Source organism: Sinocyclocheilus grahami, unplaced genomic scaffold (genome assembly GCF_001515645.1).
Source record: "Sinocyclocheilus grahami isolate Dianchi unplaced genomic scaffold, SAMN03320097.WGS_v1.1 scaffold306.1, whole genome shotgun sequence".
Taxonomy (NCBI): domain Eukaryota; kingdom Metazoa; phylum Chordata; class Actinopteri; order Cypriniformes; family Cyprinidae; genus Sinocyclocheilus; species Sinocyclocheilus grahami.
Window position 1 is genome coordinate 678,698 of NW_015505485.1, and position 17,558 is coordinate 696,255.

The following is a 17,558-nucleotide window of genomic DNA, read 5'->3' on the forward strand; positions in this document are numbered from 1 at the left end:
GATTATGGTAAGGGGCGTTACATTTCTGACGAGTGCTTGCGGTGTTCGGCCAATCACAATGCACTGGGTCAGCTGGCCAATCAGAGCAGACTGCGCTTGTCGGAAGGAGGGACTTTGTAGAAAACGAAGCGTTTGAGAGAGGCAGGGCATAGAGGACCTACAATAATGTACAGTATTTGAAAAATAATGTATTTTTTGAACATTAAAGCATGTCAACATATTCTGTTACACCAAATACACAAAATAATGATCTTTAAAGATTCGTCTGAAAGAAGAAAGTCATATACACTTAGGATGCCTCGGGGGTGAGTAAAACACAGCCTAATTTTCAGTTTTGGGTGAACTAACCCTTTAAGTAGTTAATTTTAAATATAGTTAAATAGTATATTATGTATACCGTATTGACCCGAATATAAGACTGTTTTTTTCTTGGAAATACATCTGAAAAACGCGGTCATCTTATATTCAGGGTCTAGATGTTGACATGTCAATAATACACCCACAACAATAGGTGGCGCCAAATACGCATAAAACGAGTGTGCCATGAAATACGCATTTAAATATGAAAAATATGCAATATGAAAATAATTGAAGATAAAATGTGTTTTACAGAGAAAAAAACGAGATTCGGTTTTTAAAAAGCCTTTTTCCAAAAAGTACATCTGGAAAAAGGGGGGTCGTCTTATAATCAGGGTCGTCTTATATTCGGGCCAATATGGTAAATAAAATAAGTTATCAAAATCTTGAAAAAATAAGCAGTATTCTATGCTCTCAAATGCTGGGGGGTGTCCGCTGTTGGTGCTGAAACCACGCCCACTCGTGGGTAATCTGCCGCCTCTCTCAGCTGTCAAATACCGCTACAACCTGAATGGATGCTCCCTCTAGCAGCTTAATTGGATTTACACAGCCATACATGTTTGGTAATTAGCATTTATGTGACGAAGGCATAGCTAGCTAGCAAACTAGGCTGTAGTAACTAACGGTAATGACAGTAATTCACGATTGAGCGGGCGAACCACTGATACTAATGCTCTCTAGTTCATAGGTGTGTTCGACTTAAAGCAGCATTGCTAGGACCGATCAGTGTATGATATCAAAGTACCGCAAGAGCGATTCGAAAGCATACGGTGCCGTCTGCTGTCTAATCACTCTCGCGGTACTTTGATGTCATACACTGATCGGTCTGCGCAGCATCGCTTCACCTATTATAGTGTTGGGGGAGGGACCATGCTCAGTTGCTCCAGTGCTCCAGTGGGACATGATTTCAGGCCCACCCAAAAAATGGTGAAATGCTGTTTAACGGTCTAACTCCACAATTCAGTACTTCAGTACTACAAGTCGTTGTAACGTGTTTTCAGCAATACATTTCTAAGATTTAGAATGTGTTTAGAAACAATTCTCTTAATTGCCTTTACACTGACTTTAAAGTTTTCAGAAGGTTCCAAAGCAAAATTGCCTAGCAACGTTGCATATTTTCCTCCACTTCTTAATAATAATTACTATATTAATAATCACAATATAGCTATTTTTTATTTGATCTTTATTAAAAATTAGAATAAAGATGCAAATAAACAGTAGAACAAATATAATATAAGAAAGAAACAAATTACATAGTGCATTACTTTTTCATCTTACATATAAACAAGCATTCAAGTAAGAAAAACAAATAGGCTAATCAAATGTAAAAATCACTTTAGTGTGTTCATTACAAATAAATTGATTATTAAAACTACAAAAGCAGTTCAATCAAGAGCAGCGAGTGATTCCCTCTTTTCTCTTATTGTTAGATTCACATTGAGGCAGACGGCCTATATATTAAGACCTACCGTAATGCATGTATCTAAAATCTACAGTAAGATTTAACTTCTACTGTTAATAAGATTTTGGTAGGCTACTATTAGATGGATAGCCTAAATGTCCTAATTCAGATGGGCTATCTGTTTTATTTTTTTAATGGTATATCAAAAAGTGTACATTTTTTAAATGTGATTGTTGGTACATTTGACCAGTTTTTACCATACTTTCAAACCAAAAATTAAAATATGAAAAATATGCAATATGAAAATAATTGAAGATAAAATGTGTTTTACAGAGAAAAAAACGAGATTCGGTTTTTAAAAAGCCTTTTTCCAAAAAGTACATCTGGAAAAAGGGGGGTCGTCTTATAATCAGGGTCGTCTTATATTCGGGCCAATATGGTAAATAAAATAAGTTATCAAAATCTTGAAAAAATAAGCAGTATTCTATGCTCTCAAATGCTGGGGGGTGTCCGCTGTTGGTGCTGAAACCACGCCCACTCGTGGGTAATCTGCCGCCTCTCTCAGCTGTCAAATACCGCTACAACCTGAATGGATGCTCCCTCTAGCAGCTTAATTGGATTTACACAGCCATACATGTTTGGTAATTAGCATTTATGTGACGAAGGCATAGCTAGCTAGCAAACTAGGCTGTAGTAACTAACGGTAATGACAGTAATTCACGATTGAGCGGGCGAACCACTGATACTAATGCTCTCTAGTTCATAGGTGTGTTCGACTTAAAGCAGCATTGCTAGGACCGATCAGTGTATGATATCAAAGTACCGCAAGAGCGATTCGAAAGCATACGGTGCCGTCTGCTGTCTAATCACTCTCGCGGTACTTTGATGTCATACACTGATCGGTCTGCGCAGCATCGCTTCACCTATTATAGTGTTGGGGGAGGGACCATGCTCAGTTGCTCCAGTGGGTCATCGAGACATGATTTCAGGCCCACCCAAAAAATGGTGAAATGCTGTTTAACGGTCTAACTCCACAATTCAGTACTACACCGTTCACAGTCGTTGTAACGTGTTTTCAGCAATACATTTCTAAGATTTAGAATGTGTTTAGAAACAATTCTCTTAATTGCCTTTACACTGACTTTAAAGTTTTCAGAAGGTTCCAAAGCAAAATTGCCTAGCAACGTTGCATATTTTCCTCCACTTCTTAATAATAATTACTATATTAATAATCACAATATAGCTATTTTTTATTTGATCTTTATTAAAAATTAGAATAAAGATGCAAATAAACAGTAGAACAAATATAATATAAGAAAGAAACAAATTACATAGTGCATTACTTTTTCATCTTACATATAAACAAGCATTCAAGTAAGAAAAACAAATAGGCTAATCAAATGTAAAAATCACTTTAGTGTGTTCATTACAAATAAATTGATTATTAAAACTACAAAAGCAGTTCAATCAAGAGCAGCGAGTGATTCCCTCTTTTCTCTTATTGTTAGATTAACATTGAGGCAGACGGCCTATATATTAAGACCTACCGTAATGCATGTATCTAAAATAATGCTACATCTGTATCAGATGTTTTTCCCCAACAGTTAACCAAATGTTCACTTAAGACATAACAGATTATGTTTGCGTGAATACTCACTAAGACAGATATTTTGAAATACTGTAATTCTGTGTATCAGGATTGCGGATCACTTAGGATCTGTCAGTCAGCGCATTCGTTTTGCTTGCATCAGCATGGGTTTGAACATCACATTTCACTGGTTCAGACTCATGCCATCGAGAATTCACTATGAATATTCACAACGCTGGAATGCTGCGCTTTACAACTATATCAAACTTGAGCTGAGGGGAAGCACCAGTCGTCAAGAAGTGAGCAGAGAAAAAGGTACACCTCTCAGAAAACATACAAATAAAGATAATTGTAGATGTTTAATTACTATTTGGAGTATTGCTAGACAAGGGCTTAATGAACTCGTTTTTGTGAAAACCTCAAATTCGACCAAAAATGACTTTTTGTAGCTGTAGCTCAAAATTAGACCATGCGCATTCCAACTCATTTTGCTTAAAGGGATAGTTCACTCAAAAATGAAAAATTTCTAGTCTTCCCAAATGAAGGTAATTGAATAAAAATGAATGTTGTTATAATTAAATGGCTCAATCGCAGAGAAGGAGGTGACTGCATCGGCGCAGACAGGAGGGTCAGCTGCTACATGGGCAGGATGGGCGGTAACGGGTGTCTCATCTCTCACCTCCAAACTCATCCGAAATGCTCCGGCTGGCTCGGAGGCACCACCTGCTGAAAACGGCTCCGCCCTTCAACCTGCTGCTGGACCAGTAACCACAAATACTGCAAACAAAGGTGTGCAACAAGACAAAAGCGATGTCTCATTTCAAAGGCTGTGCCCTCTGGAGGTCACATTTGTCAGATGCGTACATCATCATGGATGTCTCATTTAAAAAAAATTAACCATTATGAAATGGCCTGTTATTTCTAGTGAAGCATAAATGACTGTACTTTATTTCTTACTTTGGAATGTAATGTTTACTTTTCCTAAACGAGGCATCCTCAATGACACATGCAGCCAACAAATGTGACCTCCTGAGGATATAGCCTTCCAATTTAGACAGCTAAAGTATGATAAATAAAGGAAGTGGAATGAAGATTATCAAGGAAGTAAATCTTGAATAGTAAGAAACTAAATGATTTAACTAGTTGCCACAAAACGTTTTTATAAATTTACATATTGAAAAAAAACTTTTCATTCAGTGAATTGGATATTTACATATACAAAAATAACTTTTAATTTAGAGATTAAGTATGATTTTAGATTTACAAGTGGTTGATTACAGTTCAACAGTTTTCAACTTGCCAAACAGCTTTATTCTGCAATCTTTTTTTTCTTTCTTTCTTTTTTAAGGCTGAACAGAAATAAATGTTAAAATGAGTGGCACCAAGTTATTATCTCATCAACTTCCTCTTTTCCTGTTATGGCCAGAAATGAGAGCACAGACGTCAGGTGCACGTAGCGTCCAATCAGAGACCTCAAATGAGGAGACAGTGGAGCCAGATGGGGATCGGTGGGACGATGAAGACTGGGGAAGCATTGAGGTGAATGCTGGTTATTCAAATTATGTAAAGTCGCTGTTGTTTTTTCAGTGCTTGACATTTTAGTGTTAAAAGTTATCTTACTCATAAATACTGATAAATTTTAATAATTCCTTATCTCTGTGCACCCACAGGACCCTGAGAAAGTACAAACAGATCCAGACGATTGGCATTCTGATTGGTCGGCAATGTCCTCAACACAGAAGAAAAGCAATGTAAGTGATTTGCATTAGTGTAGCTTATAGAATAAAAGATCACTATTATCCTACTGATTTGTTTAGTGCTATGTTTTGTGTAAATATTGAGGACATATATACAATATCCATACTTCTATTTACTAAATGGAAAAACTTTAAAAAATAAAATAAAATAAAAAGAAGAAAAAAGTTTTTAACCATATTCATTTGCTATATTAGTGGTTGTCTGAGGTGAGATTTTCAATGTATTTTATAAACGTATTTCAAAATATATAGAAAATATTGTATGTGCATTGCAATATAATGATTACAAATGAGATAATACTATTCATTCAAATGTCACTTCACAAATAAATTATGTATTATCCATAAGTTGTGGCCTAATGGTTAGAGAGTCAGACTTGTTACCCAAAGGTTGTGGGGGTTTGAGTCTGGGTACTGGCAGGAATTGTCAGTGGGGGGAGTGAATGTACAGCGCTCTCTTCCACCCTCAATACCATGACTGAGGTGAGACCCTTGAGCAAGTCACCGAACCCCCAACTGCTCCCTGGGTGCCGGAGCAAAAATGGCTGCCCACTGCTCCGGGTGTGTGTTCACGGTGTGTGTGTGTGTGTGTTCACAATTCACTGCGGTGTGTGTGCACTTGCAGAGCAAAAATTCAGAGTATGGGACACCATACGTCACTTTCACTTTAATAGGGCTAATCTACTCTTTTGTTTCCATAGGTGGGCCGGAAGTCCTCTGAGGCAGTCAAGAAGCAGAGTTCTGATTGGAGCTCTGGTTGGGATGCCGACGACAGCTGGTCAAATGAGAAAGACGCAGATGGTCAGGGTCAAAGTTCACCTGCTGATGAGGGCTGGGGTAACGACTGGGATGAGGATGGAAATCTGTCTGAGAGTTTCACCCCAGCATCGCGAAATAAAGCCTCAACTGGAGCTCCAAAGAGTGCCAGATTAAGCTCTGCGCAGGAAGGGGTAGGATTGGCCAGTGATTATAACTGGGATGGAGCGGAAGGAAAATCAACAACATCTGATCTGCTGTCCAGTGTGTCACAACGAAGTACAACGGTAAGGCTCTGGTGGAGGTATTTCCTTCAGTTGTAAATTGCTAAAGGTGGCGGAAATGCTTTCTGGATTATAGTTCCCTCCCAATGAAGGATGTTTATGTATGATGTGTGTTTTTTTGTACACAGAAGTCTGATGGCTGGGACGCAGACAGTGCAGGGGACTGGGGAACAGAAGAAAACTGGGAGTCACTGGATGGAGATCAGGGTCAGAGACGCTTTTTTTTTTTGTCCAGTTTATGCATTTAAACCAGCATATTAAATTGCAGATTCATTCTTGTTTTTGCTGTTAGAGAAAATAGAAAGTACATCTCAAATAACCATGCTTTCACTCCCTCAGGTTTAAGTAAAGCAGAATTAGCAAAGAAGAAACGAGAAGAGCGGCGGAAGGAGCTGGAGGCCAAACGGGCAGAGCGCAAGGCGGCAAAGGGTCCTCTCAAACTGGGCGCCCGCAAACTGGACTGAGCACTGGAGGTACAACAGATCATTGACTCTTTGAAGATGAAGGGACTGCGAGATTTTAAAGAAACATTCCGTGATGGATTCTCACAGCTGTGCGTCTGCTGGGCAACTTGGAAGAACTAAAATTCAGCCATGTCTGCTGACTGAGGAACAGCTAACACATCTTAAACTATGACATTCCTTTACTCTCCTCAGTACCATGATTTTTATATTCCACAATATCATAGTTTACTGAGTGTGCATGAACTCACTGGTTTGATTATTAGGAGTTGAGGGAAATTTGAACAATATAATCCTAGATATCTTTGTATGTATGTACACTGATTATACATTAATTATGGACCACTTTGCCCTGAATGTGGTCTTTGAGGACAAATGAAAATGGATGATGCAGAGAAACTCAAACATGTTAGCTGTTACTTAAACATGATCCTAGGTGGGACAATGCCATTACTAGTGCATGTATAAACACAGACGAACATTTTCAAAACTAAGGATTCACTTGACCAAAAAACATTGTAACTCATGAAAGCCGTTTTGTTCTTTCTTTGTTTGCCATATGACAGGGTGAGGGTGGATGTGCTTGTTATTTCTGGTTTGTGCCTTCTTTTTGCGTTCCTAGTTGGCGGTACTGCTTATGTTGTAAAATAAACTAATCAACAGACAATTTTAGTTAATGAGATAGTCTGTGAAATCTGGTGCAATATTTTCAGAAGGGGTAATTAATGTACTGTACACACAGATGTAAAATTCAACTTCGTATGTATTGTAATAAAGAGGAACAGTCTGTCTTTGGAAATGTGCCGTACAGAATATTGTTGCTAAATTGCTGTTTCACAGAACTTAAATGGTAACAAAGGTCTCATTGAACTGCCAGAAACACAGTGTTGCCTTCCAAAAATACCTAACAGAAGATGAGGTGCTTGACTGTTTGTTAGTGGTGCGATGGCAGCCTGAAAGTGCAGATTTATGTTCTAGTCATCAAAAATCTAGAAATAAAGGAATTTTAATATTATAATTCCCAGGCCTTAAAAACACGGATAGTGCTGTTCAGCTCTAAAATATTTAATTGGCTGAATTGTCTATAAAATATTTCTAAAAATCCTTATGTAGGAATGATAAGGGTTGGGCAAAGTCATGGGAAGTTTTTGGTCGAAATGTGTGGGAACCCAGTTTATTATTTATTAATTATTAATAACTTATCATTTATATTATAACCCTGTGATTAAAATGGAAAAATATCAGGAGTGAAATGCATTCCTGGCCTATGAACATAACTCAGGAAACTGCTGGACAGTAAGATTAATGTATTTATATCAGTTTCATTTCCTTATCTTTGGCGAGTGCTATATTTGTAAATGTTTATTTAAGGAGCAGTGGCAAATCCAACAGCCACAGATTATGTCATACAATATAATTGCACAGTATGGTTATGTTATCTTTTGTTAATATTTACCTTCATTATGTAGATGACTCTTGTTTTAATGGATGTAATCGCAGTGTCATTGTGTTTGGCCCACTGATCTAATGACTGGATCGCTCATCGCGTTCTAAACCGCCGGCAGGCAGTGAAGCCACCGGAAGTGTTCGAGCCGCCATTTTACTAATCCCTACCAGCAGAGCACCATTGAGTCACAGCTAAAACACTGACCTAAAATCACCCGATTTGAAGCGAGTCAGTCACAAGGGACTAGTTTTTATGTTAGGTGTATGTAAATTCAGTTTTACTTCAGATGTTATCTGCAGTGTTTATGGTCTTTTTGGGCAGGGTATTTAAACCGTTTAGGTGGGTGTGTCTGCTGCGCGCTGCCGACACAGGTAACTGATCCAATACAAAATATAGCCTATTTCTTTATGTACGTAATTATTCAGGAATTAAGCGTGAAAGTATTAGTATCAGAAATAGATTTGAATATATAATGAATAATACAGTAGCCTCTGTTACTATATTGATTGTACTGAAATGAAAAGCTTAACTTGCCATGTCTTACGTTCATGTCTTTAAGTCCGTACTGTATGTCAGTTATTTCTCTGAATAAATTATGATGTGTATATTTGTAATGTCCTGATTGAGATCATCTGTTTCAGACTCTCCAAGATCGCGCAAATGTTTACTAGCATGACCGTTTCCATGTAAAACGTTATAGCTAAATTAATAATTCATTTAACCGCCGTTTAAATCATTACCTGCTTCAAAATGAATGCTGTTAACGAAATCATTGTTGAAACATTTGCAGTTAGCCTACTGTACGAATAAAAACACTAACAAAATTACACGATGACTGCAAGGCGAATGAAGGTATATGTGTATACAAATCTTTCTTCATATTTCAGCATGAGCACTTTGTCATTTGTTATATATATGTTGAGCTAGGTCGTGTCCGTCTGATGTTTATCATGTTCATGATGTTCGCTACTGTAATGAAGTAACTTTTTAATAAGCAGGGGAAATTCACGACATTAAAAAAATAACCGTTTACATGCCTAGAGTGTTAGCATTGTAAGAATGTACAGGGATACTGAGAGGGAGTCAAATCTTTGGGTGGCAGGTCGAGTGGCAGGCGCATTTGGCGGTGGCAGGACGAGTGGCAGCTGCCCCTGCCACGCAAAGATTTTACCCTTACTGGGGATACTTCAGATTTAAAAACGCTGACTTGTTAGGTGATGTTTTCTCATTAAATTCGTACGATTTCCTATTAATTGAATAGAACGTTTACGCACACCAATATAATACCAATACCAATTCACTTTCATGACCTCATGAGCAATCCAGTTCTCTAAGATAGATCAGTGGTTTGGCCCCATTCACTTCCAAGTGCCTCAACCTTGATTCCTGCTTCTTTTTTCTTTTTAAAAAAAAGAAAATAATGGACGAGTCAAAATGATTTTTCATGGTGATCAACATGCCATGAAATGCTGTTGATTACGCTTAACCTGTATTCACCCTACATAATTGAAATAATTGAACATTTAATTCCATCCATTAGAGATATTTAACGTGATGTCTCGAATGTCGGTTGTTCAATTGCTGTGCAAATGGTAACAAAGGTCCAATTGAGCTGATGTAATGCAGGCCAGCTATGCAGAAATCTTCCGATTTTCTTGTGTAAATGGTAATCTTGCACCATGGAACTACAGAATTAATTCAATAAGTAGCATCTAGGATATGCTGGTATAGTATAATCACATCAAGAAATGAACACAGACACCTAGTATATGATGTCAAATATTTAATGGCACAAAAATAGAAACATGGCAGTTAATTTTAGGATTCATTTGGTCAAATATTCAGCCTATTTTTGATTATATGGTTATTTAAATGCTTGAAATGTTATTAGAAAACCAGTATAAAGAAAAATACAAATATTAATTTTAAAAAATCCTTCAGGCAGAGATTTGTCAGTAGCAGTAGTCCTCAAACAACAACAGATGGGATTTTGTTTGGTTGCTGACAATCTCTTAAATTCTGTTTATGAATATTTCCATTTGTGCTCATAAAACTAAGCTTGCTTAATCCATACATTCAATGTTTTAATTATTTCCATTAAATGCAATAAACATTTTACAGACTTTAAATATCAAAGGCAATTGTGCTTTCACTTCTTCATTTCCCAGTCTTTACTGTTTCTGTTTGTCATTTGAACCGAATATGGCTGCAGCAGCAGCAGCAAGAACTCCAAAGGTAGCTGCTACAGCAAGACCAACTCCAACACCAATCTCCACTGCGTTCCGCACCTATGAGAATGGTCAGAAATTATTTATACTAATTCACTGTATGATAGGCTAAGCACACATCACTATTCCAGTAGCGGTATTAACATTAAATGACATGGCATCTGACGCACAGAAGCCATTAGCACGTGCCACTATGCTCAGTGGCACATCCGGTGACACTTCCGGTTTTCACTGACGTGTCAGTGAAGAGTGGCATGTGCCACTGACACTTGTGACGTGTCGATGATTGTCACAGAATGTCTGCCGGAACGTAGACTGTGTAACACATGCACCTAACAGCTGAACGATATTTAATTGATGTTTCAGTAAAAGTTTGCAGTAAAAGATTCGACTGTAAATGTGGTATTCGTAGTGACCCATGATTGATTAATTCCATGTGTTTCCTAGAATGGACAGTTTGTGTGATCAGCGACATACAAAAGCACTGGTATTACACAACATTCAGTGGCGCATGCCACTCAAATAGCCTACATGTTTGGAAAAGAAAATACCAACTTGTATAATTGACATTTATTTAAAAATCACTAAATTAGTCTATTTATTTAGGTTTTTCTTTCACAATTAGTATAGCTGCACACGTCACAAGTGTCAGTGGAGAGTGGCATGTGCCAATGACACTTGTGACCAGTGTCACTGACATTAAACACATATTTAAAATATGTATTTAAATGTTTTGTAAAAAGTAGGCTATATAAAACAAAATGTATTATAAATATAAATACATATATGACACAAAACAAATATTAAACACATGAAGAAGCCTAATGGTTGTTGTACAAATTAACTCCGCCATGTAATTAATCCTATGTTGACAGAAACTTATCATCAATGAATTAAGCATAGTTCTGCCATTAAGTGTGTGTGTGTCATGTCATTTAATGTTAATGCTGCCTCTATCAACATTAAATATTTTACCATAAAACAGCCTTGTTAATTACTGAAAGTATATTCACTACTTCACACTATTACTTCTGTGATGTTCAAACTGTACCTGGCGGGATTGTGGTTTTCCATATCTCAGCTCCGTAACAAAGTGCTCACAGTTCTCTCTAAAGACACAATATGGAAGTTCTCGTCCCAAAAATCTGTGTGCATCCTGTAGCATCTCTCGAACAGGACGTGGCTCATATTTCTCATCCAGAAGATTGTTGATACAGTATTCATCATTCCCAACTACTTCATAAAGTTCTTCTTTCTTCACTTTAGCTTTGTCACATAATACTGACATCATACTGTAGGGTCCAGCTTGAGCGTCTTCAGCTATAGAGAAAGAAAAGGAAAACAGTCTGTAAAACGCTTGATCTTTACATGTCATTCATGAGACTAAAGGTCAATTCACACCGCACAGACAAACACCAACAAACGAGTTGGCCTTTGGATTTAGAATTTTATGAAAAACAACTGTGTTCACACTGTCCCAAAAGACACTGACAAACGCTGATCGAACATGTTCACTCGGGTGAAAACAAACCCGACCAATGCTGACAGACAAAACCCAACAATTGGGTTTGTTGGCATTTGTCTGTGCAGTGTTTCAGACTGAATGCAAATTAAGTTCAATATCATTTGAGGCATGTAAAATACTCACAGGGTGGTGCCAGGTGAATCACATAACCTTCACCAACATAAATAGCCCAGTGCTGGTATAAACCTCGGGAGATTTCAATGAGGTCTCCGGGCTCTGGCTTTTGATCATTCTAGGACACAATATCAAATGTCGTATTTTATAAAAAAAATTTAAAGACACATTTAGATTGACAATAATATCATACTGTTTGACTCAAATAACCAGATACTATTGCACTTGTGAATAGATAATTTTTTTTAAATAAAGCGAAAGTGTGCTTGCTTGAGTTGTTTTTTGTTTGTTTTTTAAACTTTCCCTAAACGTAAATGTGCAAAGACATGTGCTCTGAATCTGTGTATCATTCGTTCGATTATTCGTTTTTTTATTTAATATTGAATGTAGAAAAATGAGAAAACGGCTCCTTTTTCGTTTTCTTCCAAAAAAACGAAAAACGAGAATTCAGCTTAAATTTTCATTTTTCGTTCATGGGTGGAAAAATTAATAAACAGCTTGAATATTCGATTTTTACATGTGGGCGGGAATTAAACGCCCCTTTCTTGCTGATTGGTCAGCCGAAGATCAAACCGTGCAGTCATCAGTTCTTCCGCAGTATCACGCAGCAGAATAATAGTCCTCTGCTGCTGCAGTTGTATGGATTCTTAACACACTTATTGCAACTACATTTCATCTTTTTTCATCAAACAAACAGGCTAATGAATAGCTCGACACAACTCGTACCGGGGCAGAGTCTAGACAGGGCTTTCTTCTGTGTAGATATAAATTCTATTCTTTGCATCAGCTGGGCATGCTGGATATGACAGATGTCTTAGCCTACCCTGCTCACCCAGTAAGTCTGTTTGTTTAATTAAGAAATTAATTAATTTGTTTCAAAATAAATATTTTAAACACTAAGAAAGAAAGGAAAGAATAATAAATTGGCTTGGGTATATATAGGCCTATGTTGCAAGAACTGTCATTTTGACTGACAACCGGAGAACAACAGATATTAAATAGCCTACTGTTAGAGTTATATAATGTAATCTTGTGTTTTATTAAAATTGATTATAATTGATATCTCAAAAGGATATGCACTTGTGCGCAGCATGAGCTGCAACGCAATATTTTCATAAAATATAATAACTTGCCATTTCATTTTTTTCTCACCAAACCCTCAGTATACTTCCAGAACGCTTGGAATATACGGCACGAGATGCATATGATTATTTTATGACATATGTATCCGCTTAAAAAAAAAAAAAAACTAAAGTCACCATTCTCTGCCATTAAATTGGCAAGCCCCTTTCAATATTAAATAAAAAAACGAATGATCGAATGATACACGGATTGCTCTTGATACCTAGCTCTTTGGCTTTGAATACAAAATCCTGTCTTATACAGTTTTTAAACACTCTCGCTTTAACAGACCTTGAGCAAGGAACATACATAATTACCTAACTGAGCAATGAATCAGGGTATCTTCCGTCCAATCAATTTTTGTTTTAATATTGAAATCTGAAAAATGAAAAACGGCACATATTTCGTTTTTCAATTATTCAAACAAAACGAAAAATCAAGAATCCGGCTTAATTTTTCGTTTTTACATTCAGGGATAGAAAACGAATAAACAACTTGAATATTCGATCTCTACATGTGGGCGGGAATGAAACGCCCCTCTCTGCTAATTGGTCAACCAAACATTACAACATAATAATAGTCCTAAAAAAAACCTTAATAATAGTCCTCCGCTTCTATTGATTCTTAACATGTTTATTTCTACTACATTTTATCTCTTCATCAAACAGCCAGATTAATGAATGGCTTGACACAAACCATACTGAAGCAGAGCCTTTTGGCCCTAGGCATACCTGTTTTATTATAGTTATCCACCCATTAAAATATGTGTGGAAAAGCTGCGCGATGCACTGCAGCGTGGGGAGAATGTATTGTAGACAAGCGCAGACCACTATTAATTTATGTGAACACAGGTAGTTTTAGACAATAAACTGAGTTTATTTAATTAATATGGAGTATTGGCCAGCTAACTGATGGCATACACAATTGTTATTTTCTCTGCCAACTAAACCCAAGTCACAGAACCGTTGTGTACCTGACTGACTCGCAGTAGGCGCATAGAGTGGTGTATCATTCCTAAATGAATCAGTTTTTGAAAAACCCATTATTATAGACAACAATTCAATTACCAATTATTATAGACAGCCGCTTGATTTTATTCCTAAATGAATGAATTAAGCATTTTGAACCAATTGATTGAATAAAAGGATCCTTTATTAACACAATGACTTACAGCCACCTAGTGGCGATATTACTTTCATAATTCAAGTATTATTTAATTTTATTCATATTTCTATTAAAAATGTTGTATAAAACATTAATCTAATTTCATTATACATTTGTAAATGCACATACAGCCATCTTATCAGCATTAAACTGTAAATACATTTAAAAGCATCTTCAGACCCAGGTTCTATATCATTGAATACTGATTTGGTATGGATACTGAATTGGTAACAGCCTATTGTCATATTATTCAAATTTATTTAATGTAAGAATTTAACATTAAAAATGACATAAAAAAGGTAAAAGGTAAAAAAATAAAATAAAATAAATAAATAAATAAAAAACTGAAAATCAGTTGCCCCTTATGTGAAAGTTAATTTCTGATACTGCTGACACTGGCTTATTGTTCGAAGTGTTATTTCAGGGTTTGGATATGTTCTTATAGCTCAAACGAGTTCACCTTCAAATCATGACGTCAAATTCACATTTCACTAAAGTCAATCACTGAAACAAGCATTGTGAGGAACAAATAGTCCCATGCCAGTGGGATAATAACAGATGATTTCCTAAATTTGTATAAAGTGCTCTATGAATAAAACTCAAAATAGAAAAATAATAGATGTGCTGTGAAGGTAAATTACACAAAGTCATTTATTTTCATATCTGTAATATTATTTAAGTTCCTCCTTTGTCTAAACTGCAGCGTATTGTCTAAAACAAAAGTTATGACTGTTTGTTCACATAAATTGATAGTGGTCAATACATTCTCCCCGTGCTGCAGTGCGTCGCAGCTTTTCCACACATATTTTAATGGGTGGATAACTATAATAAAACAGGCTCTGCTTCAGTATGGTTTGTGTCAAGCCATTCATTAATCTGGCTGTTTGATGAAGAGATAAAATGTAGTAGAAATAAACATGTTAAGAATCAATAGAAGCGGAGGACTATTATTAAGGTTTTTTTAGGACTATTATTATGTTGTAATGTTTGGTTGACCAATTAGCAGAGAGGGGCGTTTCATTCCCGCCCACATGTAGAGATCGAATATTCAAGTTGTTTATTCGTTTTCTATCCCTGAATGTAAAAACGAAAAATTAAGCCGGATTCTTGATTTTTCGTTTTGTTTGAATAATTGAAAAACGAAATATGTGCCGTTTTTCATTTTTCAGATTTCAATATTAAAACAAAAATTGAGTGGACGGAAGATACCCTGATTGCAATGGTACCAAACACTACAGTTTCATCAATAACAACAGCACTAAAATGATCTATTTGCCATTTAATGTTACATTTCAGTCTTTCAGTTCGTTTCAGATTATTAAAATACATTTACCTTTGTCGGTGCCATGGCAACCCCAAACCACTGTTCTTCTTGTTTTCACTCTAATAATCCTATGAGAGACACATACACCGACATTTAGACCTGTTTCCACATGGTATCAAGATGCATTTTCTTTTGTGATCCGGTCACAAATGAATCTTTACTGTTACATTTATGTATGTCTTTTATTTACCTTTACAATGACTTTTAGATGGCAACAGATGTGCGACATATTCTGGAAATTACATTAATCACGTTTCTATGTAAGAGAATATAATAGGTTGGAGCATCGGGGGAAACCCCAACAAAATCAGGTTGCAGGATGAAGTTGACAAGTAGACGTCTTGCAAAACAAACAAACTATCCAGGCTTCCGCGGTCTTCATTCTGTAATCGAGATCGTAAGTAACCCTGTGGTCTTACATAACTAATTTTTTTTTTTTTTTTTACATAACTAATGAATCATACTTACAAATAATGATGTTTGTGTCGGTGAGCCACGATCCTTGTATTCGTGTCTGAAGCAAAAACAACATCAATAGACTAAACGAGCTGATGTGACTGTTGATGTCGACCAATCAGCGTGCAGAGTCATCCGGCGCTGATGGAGATCATTGGCTGGCGCCCTAAAAGTGATCTTGCTGTTCTTGTAACGTAAACACTTTCACTTACGCTTTATAAGTGTCATCAGGAATAATTCCTTTGTATGTTTCAGGAGGCTTATAATAGCCGCTGTAAATTTAGGTGGCCACTTTTCCATTGTTGGACAAACAGTTACAGCAGGTCAGCAACCTTTATCAATGGCCAGTGTTATTCATAAATAAAGTTTAGCCTCGGATTTGGAAATATACAGTGTGTAATTTTCTGTCGTCAGACTCACTCCGACTTACCCCATTCTATGCAGTATTGTCAAGGACGATGCTGAGCGTGGGATATTTAACTCTCCTAAACTACAGAGGGCTATAACTGTAGCGTACTGTCATGTTCCCTGTGCCGAAAGAATGCAGGTGAGCTTAACTGACATTGAGACGACGTTGAAATGGTCCAAATCGACACTCTCCCCTCACATTTCCCCATTTGTAGTAATTATTCTAAATGTAAATAAGATATTGTGCATGGAGTAGGCTACATAAACGATGTCTGCTATGTTGGAGAGGACTGCTTTGTCAACCATGCAGACGTGACAGGTGAGCAATCATACAGGTCACCAACATTAAACAATGCTTCAGTTTATGGACGGAACGGAAGTCCTGTTTGCATTAAACTGTGTTATCTGTATGAAGGAACAACTTGTGGTGCTCTTTTTATTGTCATTAAAGTGGTTTGTTCATTCTGATTCTCGGTTTTAAGTAGGCTATGATTCAATCTGCAGATGTATGAAGTTCAGTCCAAATCAATAAAGGTTTAAACATAATTTGTTAAAGTTTTGATTGTATTTGACAGTTATAAATGTTCTTGAAAGGTCATTTTAAATGTGATATATATATATATATATATATATATATATAAACACACTTCAGCAATAAAAAAGTCACGAATGTTGGTCTAGAGTAATTTGTGCTTATTAGTACGGTTGAACTGGATCATCGAAGGTCAGAAGCAAAGACATTGGTTAATAGAATGGGATTAAATACATAAAGGATATTTGTGTTGTTTAACATTTAATTATTGCATATTCTGAGTTGCATTATTTTTATTAATTTTGAGGAATACTGAATCTGTTCAGTATTTATTTTAGAACTACAGTAAACATCTGATTTCTCAACATGGGGACAGGAGAGCTGTCAATCAATAAATTGGAGGGAAAAAAAGTAACTTTACTTTTAAGTTACTGAAAAGTAACGTTATTTATTTGAAAAAGTAACTCAGATATTCTCTTGTAAATTAAAAAGTAATGCGTTTCTTTACTAGTTACTTGAAAAAAGTAATCTGATTACGTAACTCGCGTTACTTGTAATTGTTCAGTATTTATTTTAGAACTACAGTAAACATCTGATTTCTCAACATGGGGACAGGAGAGCTGTCAATCAATA

At 36.4% G+C, this 17,558-nt stretch overlaps 2 protein-coding genes across 4 annotated transcripts in view; one reads left to right on the forward strand and one right to left on the reverse strand.

Moving 5' to 3' along the window:
- LOC107601511 (N-terminal kinase-like protein) overlaps positions 1–6,892 on the forward strand; it is a 19,586-nt gene extending 12,694 nt beyond the window's left edge. Inside the window, exons 13-18 of the mRNA XM_016293731.1 lie at positions 3,942–4,136; positions 4,774–4,886; positions 5,018–5,098; positions 5,806–6,147; positions 6,273–6,351; positions 6,484–6,892. Of these exons, the coding sequence (XP_016149217.1) occupies positions 3,942–4,136; positions 4,774–4,886; positions 5,018–5,098; positions 5,806–6,147; positions 6,273–6,351; positions 6,484–6,608 (935 nt within the window). The 3' untranslated portion in view covers positions 6,609–6,892. The remainder of the gene's footprint in view (positions 1–3,941; positions 4,137–4,773; positions 4,887–5,017; positions 5,099–5,805; positions 6,148–6,272; positions 6,352–6,483) is intronic.
- Positions 6,893–9,753: 2,861 nt separating this feature from the next.
- On the reverse strand, positions 9,754–16,411 carry LOC107601479 (HRAS-like suppressor 3). 3 transcript variants are annotated; one of them, XM_016293663.1, is made up of 6 exons: positions 15,998–16,411; positions 15,720–15,912; positions 15,539–15,597; positions 11,929–12,037; positions 11,332–11,600; positions 9,754–10,340 (listed from the first exon to the last, which is right to left on the reverse strand). In XM_016293663.1, exons 3-6 carry the CDS (start codon positions 15,551–15,553, stop codon positions 10,224–10,226), a joined length of 510 nt encoding a protein of 169 aa, XP_016149149.1. In that variant the 5' UTR covers positions 15,554–15,597; positions 15,720–15,912; positions 15,998–16,411; the 3' UTR covers positions 9,754–10,223. The 3 variants fall into 3 exon arrangements, with proteins under 3 accessions (XP_016149149.1, XP_016149148.1, XP_016149147.1); XM_016293662.1 differs by lacking the exon at positions 15,720–15,912; XM_016293661.1 differs by lacking the exon at positions 15,998–16,411 and having other exon boundaries at positions 15,720–15,981.
- Positions 16,412–17,558: the final 1,147 nt, after the last annotated feature.

Excerpts from the sequence above, each read along its gene's own strand:
- LOC107601479 (XM_016293662.1), bottom strand. Across the intron at positions 11,601-11,928 it reads GATTCACCTGGCACCACCCT|CTGAAGACGCTCAAGCTGGA; the intron begins GTGAGTATTTTA and ends CTTTCTCTATAG. Across the intron at positions 10,341-11,331 it reads GAAAACCACAATCCCGCCAG|GTGCGGAACGCAGTGGAGAT; the intron begins GTACAGTTTGAA and ends CCATTCTCATAG.